Source organism: Crocuta crocuta, unplaced genomic scaffold (genome assembly GCF_008692635.1).
Source record: "Crocuta crocuta isolate KB4526 unplaced genomic scaffold, BGI_CrCroc_1.0 scaffold119, whole genome shotgun sequence".
NCBI classification, from domain to species: Eukaryota; Metazoa; Chordata; class Mammalia; order Carnivora; family Hyaenidae; genus Crocuta; species Crocuta crocuta.
The window spans coordinates 10,182,784-10,189,266 of NW_027551562.1; the positions used below are offsets into that span (position 1 = coordinate 10,182,784).

General features: G+C 63.4%; 1 protein-coding gene across 1 annotated transcript in view; it reads right to left on the reverse strand.

The window, feature by feature from the left end:
- LOC144219907 (maestro heat-like repeat family member 5) overlaps nucleotides 1-4,638 on the reverse strand; it is a 17,776-nt gene extending 13,138 nt beyond the window's left edge. The window contains exons 1-4 of the mRNA XM_077750024.1: nucleotides 4,623-4,638; nucleotides 3,994-4,108; nucleotides 1,803-1,951; nucleotides 726-809 (exon numbers count right to left, since the gene is read on the reverse strand). Coding sequence (XP_077606150.1) covers nucleotides 726-809; nucleotides 1,803-1,951; nucleotides 3,994-4,078 — 318 coding nt within the window. The 5' untranslated portion in view covers nucleotides 4,079-4,108; nucleotides 4,623-4,638. The remainder of the gene's footprint in view (nucleotides 1-725; nucleotides 810-1,802; nucleotides 1,952-3,993; nucleotides 4,109-4,622) is intronic.
- Nucleotides 4,639-6,483: the final 1,845 nt, after the last annotated feature.

The following is a 6,483-nucleotide window of genomic DNA, read 5'->3' on the forward strand; positions in this document are numbered from 1 at the left end:
CCCCCGCCCACTGGGCACCACCACCACCCCCGCCCACTGGCACTGCTTCCTCACCGGGCCTGGGCTGCAGCCAGAGACTGAGCGCCAAGTTTCGTGGGTCCTGCAGGCCAGTACCCAGACGCCATGTTCTCTGTGGCGCCTCAGTTTGCCCCAGCCGGCCTCATCTTGCTCCCGTGGCCCCCGGCTCCCTGAGCTGGGCCTAAGTGGCGACCCGTGCAGGGCCGACTGGTCACGCAGACCTCCCTGCCCCCTCACCTCAGGAGTCCCCGGCAGAGCTGCGCCCCTCATTTCGTGTAGACACGGGACCCTGCATTCAGAGCCTCCCAGAATTCCGCTTTGTCTCTCTCTTGATGAAAACGCGTGCCCTCCCCCTCGGGTAGCACTGCTTGAACAGAGGGCACTGTCACTGCCGGCCTAGGTGCCGAGTGAGGCTCCCTCGCAGAGCGTAGGGCCCGTGCACGCAGGCGCTGCCGCCCTGGGCTCCGCCGCATCCCTGGGGCCCGGCAGGGGCTGGCTGGCCGCTAGCCAGGGCTCACCAAACACGAAGCGGCCCCGAGGCCACTGTCCCCGTAACAGCACCCCTCGAGCCTTCCTGGCTTCGTCCGTGTACACAGAGCTTCAGATCCTGAGAGTCACTTGGGGAGCGGGGGAGGGGCCGGGGCGGCCTCCTGGGGGGCTCTGGGCACACGGAGGAGACCCTGGGCAGCCCCACCCCAGGCACTGACCTTCTCCAAAGGCTGCTTGAGCTCTAGGTTCAAGGGCGCCAGGAGCTCCTGGATGCCAGCACTGGGCGCCTCCTTCATGATGAGCTGCAGGCAGAACACAGAACTCAGGCTCCACCCGACCCTCCGGGTGGAGCTGGCCCCCGAATCCACTGGGAAACCCCCGGGGTGGACCCCTGTGGAGGGCCAGAGAAGACAAGCCACTCCCAAAGGGTGAGGAGATGTTTGGGGGTGCTGCCAGACGGCTGTGCCCACCTCTGCCTGATCCCGGCAGCCCCCGCCTGTAGGACGGAGGCTGCGCCCCTTAAGGTAGCTGGTGAGCCCGTGACAGCCTGGCCCTGGCGGTGTTCCCCACCCTCCCGTGCTGCCATCTTGCTGGCCTCAGGGCCTTTGCACAGACTCTTCCCCCTGGCTGGATTTCCCTCCCTGCCCTGCTCTCCGAGCACGGGCTAGCCATCGGCCAGGCTCCAGGGGCCCGCAGCCAAGCTGTGTGTGTGCTTGGGGCCCGTCCCCCTCTGCAGGCACAGTCCCTGCTGCCATCCCCTCCTACTCTGCCCGAAGCCCTGGAGAATCTGGAGCAAGAATGTGGAGGACAGGGGCCAGGAGGAACCCACCCAACCTGGGAGCTCAGCCGCGGCCCGTGGTGGCTGAGGCCTTCACCCTGGACAGAAGGCCAGAGCATGTGGGGTGTCAGGGAAGAGCAGGGCCTGGCCCCCCACAATGGCAGGAGGCCAGAGCTGGGGAGCCTCCTGCAGCCCACGGGTCGGGGGGTCCCCAGGCACAGAGGTGGGGCAGGCACCAAGGCCTGGGGGCATGCGGCTCCCGGGCCCACACCTGCTGCCGGGCTCCAGTGACGACGTCTGCGCCCCACCTGCCCCTCGGCATGTGCCCCAACACCTTCCTGCCTTCTGGCACCTTCTGCCGCACATCCCGGTGGTCCGGGGCTTCGAGGACAGCCGAGGCCAGCGGGAGCCAGGCGGCGGTGCGGGCCCGGGGCTCAGGGAGGCTCCCTGCGCCCTGCGGGCCCTGCATGGCGGAAGGTAGCGCCCCGCACGGAGGGGCGGGGCTCCCGGGGCCCACCTGGGTGCGCTCCTGGATGTGGTGCTGGACGGTCTCCAACACCAGGCTCTTCTGCAAGGCTGACATGGCCCTGATGTTGCTGACGAGCGCCTCCTCCCACAGGGGCCTGTCTCTCGGGGACTTGCTCAGGAGCGCCCCGCCTGGGTGCCCTGCAGAGGACACCAAAGCAGCCTGGTGCGGGGGCGCCGAGCAGAAGCCCGGACCTCCCGGTTCCGGATCCCGCTGGCTCACGCGGCCCAAAGGACTTTCTTTACGGTGCGTCTGCAGGGAACCCGGTGTGAGCACAGCCAGGAGGCAAACGCAGAGGGCAGCCGCCGCCCCGGGCACCAGGGCACAGCACCCGCAGAGCCCGGCCGGCCGCGTGGAGGGAACGGGCCTCGTGACGGGACACCAGACTCCAGCCCAGGAGAGTTGCCCATCGTCGGGAGTACGAGTGTAACCCAGGTCCCTGCCCTACTTCTCACACCAAAATAGGGGCGCCTGGGTGGCTCAGGTGGTTAAACGTCCGACTTCGGCTCAGGTCATGATCTCACGGTTCATGGGTTCGAGCCCCGCGTCGGGCTCTGTGCTGACAGCTCAGAGCCTGGAGCCTGTTTTGGATTCTGTGTCTCCCTCTCTCTCTGACCCTCCCCTGCTCACGCTGTCTCTCTCTCTATCTCAGAAATAAATAAAAAACTTAAAAAAAAATAAAAATAAAAAGCAGGCAGTTATGACGTTTGAGTTTCCCAGTGACAACTGTGAACACACCACGCAGACGCGGCTTTGTTATCTAGAAATCCCAGAGCAGAGGGGCTTTCTGAACACGACACAGAGCGAAAGCACTTTTAGAGTTAGCGACATCAGCTTAGGGCCCAAGCCACGGCTACAGCCCACCGCGCGGTAAACGCCTACCACACAAGGCCAATACCGATGTGCCGGACTCTTCTGGGTCAGGAGAGCCCTGTGTCACCACAGGGAGGGGCAGAGAGGCGCCCAGGGACGCTGGGGACCAGTAAAGTCACAAGGCCCCGCACCAGCAATACAAGAATCGAAAACTGAAACCACAAGGAGATGGGACTCCTTCCGTCAGCTCACCGAGGCACAGGGGCAGAGGGGCGAGAGGTGGGGACGCTGTCCCAGCCCGGGACGTGGGCGCAGGGACCGTCCTCTGAGAGATGACAGCAGCTCTCAGATCTAAACGAAAACCGCGTTTGTTCGGAACCACCACAGCCTGGGAGCTTCCTGAGAACCAAGTCCTCTCACATGTTTTACAAAGACCATCGATGATGCTTCTTTGATGTGGAGGAAGGGGGGCGGGGTGCAAGGCCCGCGCCCCGCTGGCAGTGGAAACAGTCAGGCCCGGGGTCAGGCGCCGGTGGGCCCCGCACTGCCGTCTCGACCGTGGGCCAGGAGCCAGCATCCGGCGCTCAGCCGTCTCGGCCACCGCGGGCCCCTTATCAACCCCCTGGGGGCTGCTGGTGGGTCCGAGTGCGCCCCACTTCGGGCTCCCCCACCCCTGGCTGACCCACAGCAGGGCCACCGCTCGAGGCCAGTGCTGGGCCCAGGCTTACGGAGGCTTGTTAGGTGGCCTCCCTAGTGGCACTTGACCCGCTGCTGTCTGGGTCTGTCTCTTGTTTCATTCATTCATTCATTCATTCATTCAGAGCTTGTTGGGATCTATTACTTGGCCAGCACTGGAACCACAGATAAACCCAAAATACTCGTGTACTCGTGTTTGCAGCACTCTCAGGGGCCGGCGCCCCCAGAGCAGGTCAGGGCCACGGGAGGCTGCTGGCACTGACGCAGTGCCCTTCCCCCCAGGCCTGCTCCCGGGCAGCTTTGGCCCCCAATCCCTTCTAGGGGGTGGCCTGGGCGGGTGGGGAGAGCAAAGCCTCCAAATCAAGCCTCGCCTGCTTTGTCAGACTCCAGAGACAAAGCCCTTCCAGAAGTTTCCATCAGGTGTGCACCGAGGCTGCCCTCGGCCCCCTGCAGACACAAGACCACGGCGCCCTCCGTGCTGCCCTTGGCTCTGCGCCCGCACCCCGCACAGAGCCGACACTTAGCAAACGGAAACCAAGTGACCTGAAACAGAGGCCCAGGGGGAGGGATGCGCTCTGAGCTGGGGGGGGCGGTGGGGGAGACCCGGACAGTGCCGTCCGGAGGCCCCCCCGGTGGGCCCCGGCTCCACACAGCCCCCGGCCCACCTGCTCACCAGCATTGAGCTCCTCCTCCCCGGTGGGCGACAGGCAGCTGGACCTCCAATGGGGACAGAAGTCCTCACTGGGTTTGGCCTCCATGGGCAGTGTCACCTTCCGGGAGAGCAGGTTCTGGGGCAGGGACAGAGGGTGGGGACAGTCAGACTTGCCGAGGAGAGGCCAGAGCGCACCGGGGCCCCCTCAGTCATGCAGCTCCGTGAGTTCTGGGGACCTAGGGAAGGAGGGAAGGATGAGCAGACATTCAAGGCCATCGGGTCCTTACCGGGCCCAGGCTCCCCTCCCCAGAGGCTCTGGGGTCCGATACCCCGAGTGCGTGGCGGTGACCACACGGGCCTCCCACGGCCCAGGCATCCGCAGCCCAGGGGCATCGTGGACGGGTCCAAGGAGCTTTAGCAAAGCCTTTCCAGGAGGCCAGGGCACCGGAGCCCACCCTGGCCTGGGCCTGGGCGGAGGACTCAGGCGCTCTGACCGCCTTGCGGCCCCATCGCAGATGTAAAGCTTGTTTAAAAGGTCGTGAAAGTAACAGCCCCAACAAGGGGAATCTCAGCTAAGACCCCGGGTGCACACAGACCCCCACAGACGCACACTTCCGGGAATTTAATCTATGGAAAAAGGAGAAATTCACCTACTCAAAGGTGCTTCACGGATCTAAAAAGCTATGTTCAAAAATAGAGGAAGGGGGGGCGCCTGGGTGGCTCAGTCGGTTAAGCGTCCGACTTTCGCTCAGGTCATGATCTCGCGGTTCGTGGGTTCGGGCCCCGCGTCGGGCTCTGTGCTGACTGCCAGCTCACAGCCTGGAGCCTGTTTCAGTCTGTGACTCCCTCTCTCTCTGACCCTCCCCTGCTCACGCTCTCTCTCTCTCTCTCCTAGAAATAAATAAAAAATATTTAAAAAAAAAAAAAAAAATAGAGGAAGGGCCGGCAGCGGTCAAAACTCATGCTTTTAACGACTGTTTAACGATGAGGGGAAATGCTTAGGATCCCACAGGGAATAAAAAAAATTTATGATTCAAATTTAAAATCAGACATCATCTCCGGGAGTCAGGATGGGGGGGGAGGGTTTCCTGTACCCTTTGCAACAATTTGCAACCTGTGTGCGGTGAGCGGGGCCTACCCTTACGCATGCGCCTCGGAAACCAAACATGATGTGAGGTTAAAAACAAAGGTAAGAAGGGGCGCCAGGGGAGGGAGCTCAGTCGGTTAAGCGTCCGACTTTGGCTCAGGTCGTGATCTCACAGTCCATGAGTTCAAGCCCCGTGTTGGGCTCTGTGCTGACAGCTCAGAGCCTGCAGCTGCTTCAGATTCTGTCTCCCTCTCTCTGCCCCTCCCCTGCTCACACTCTGTTTCTTACAAAAATAGTCAGGGGACACTACCTCGAGCCCTGCGGACAGCTGGGCCCTGTGGTGGGGAGGCTAAACAGGGGGGCTCTGCCCAGTTCTGAGTTCCGAGGACCCTGAGAAGAAGACAGGGTGGGGTCAGGCCCAGGCCTGGAGGGTGGGGGTCTGCTCAGGCCTGGGAGGGGCCAGTGTTGGGGGAGAGGTTCACAGGGGGCAGGACAGCAGCGTCCAGCAGACGTCCGAGCCGCTAGGAGGCAGTGACGGCTCAAGGTCACCAAGCACCACCAGACAGCAAAGGATTTATTCTCTGAGGAAGCCCCGTTGATGAGGGTGGGGGCAGATTTTGAGGACACTTGTGAATTCACAGGGTTGGGAGCAAAGCCAGGCCGAGGTGACCCTGAGAGGCCCTGCTCCCATGACCCGGGGGACTGTGCCACCCCAGGCAGGAGCAGCCCCTGCCAGGCTTTCCCCAATGTCGTTTGGAGGTCACCGGAGGCCTCTGTTAAAATCATCTGTAGTTGCGAGCCCGGTGCCCTGAGTGCTGGGGGGTGGGGTGGGGGCATCTAGAAAGGCCTGTGGGCGTGGCCCCATCCGGCCTTCTGCCCGTGGCTCAGGTGGGGGCAGTACCTCTGAGAGCGGCCTCCTGAGTCTCCGATCCTAGGGCCCAATGGGGACTCGTCTCTTGAGAAAGTGAGTCCAGAAACCAGGTTTCCCCACTGGCCCCGGTTCCCAACGGCCGCCCTGTCCTGAGAATTCCGCCCCCAACTGACATCGTGGCCAGTTGAGGGCCTTCCGGGCGCGCGGGGCCGGGAGTGTGGCTCCTGAGCCCGGACGCTGACCCAGACAGGCCCGAGAGGGGCACCCACCCTGCCTCGTCCCCGCCGGGGAGCACCCACCTCGGGCTGCCACTCAGGCCTCGCTCATGGGGCTCCTGCCTGCTTCCAGGCGGCACCCTGAAGACCCTTGGGGGCATATGTCCCCAGCTCCATCATCCGGGTGCTGCCCGGGGCCAGGTCCCCAAAAGCCCAGAGAATATAAAACGTGGACAGACTTGCCACCACCTGCCAAGGGCGAATTCAGTGACGTCTGCCCTTGATGTGCACACGGAGGTGCAGCCATACCCACCCCCCAGGGGAAACAGAGCCCCCCC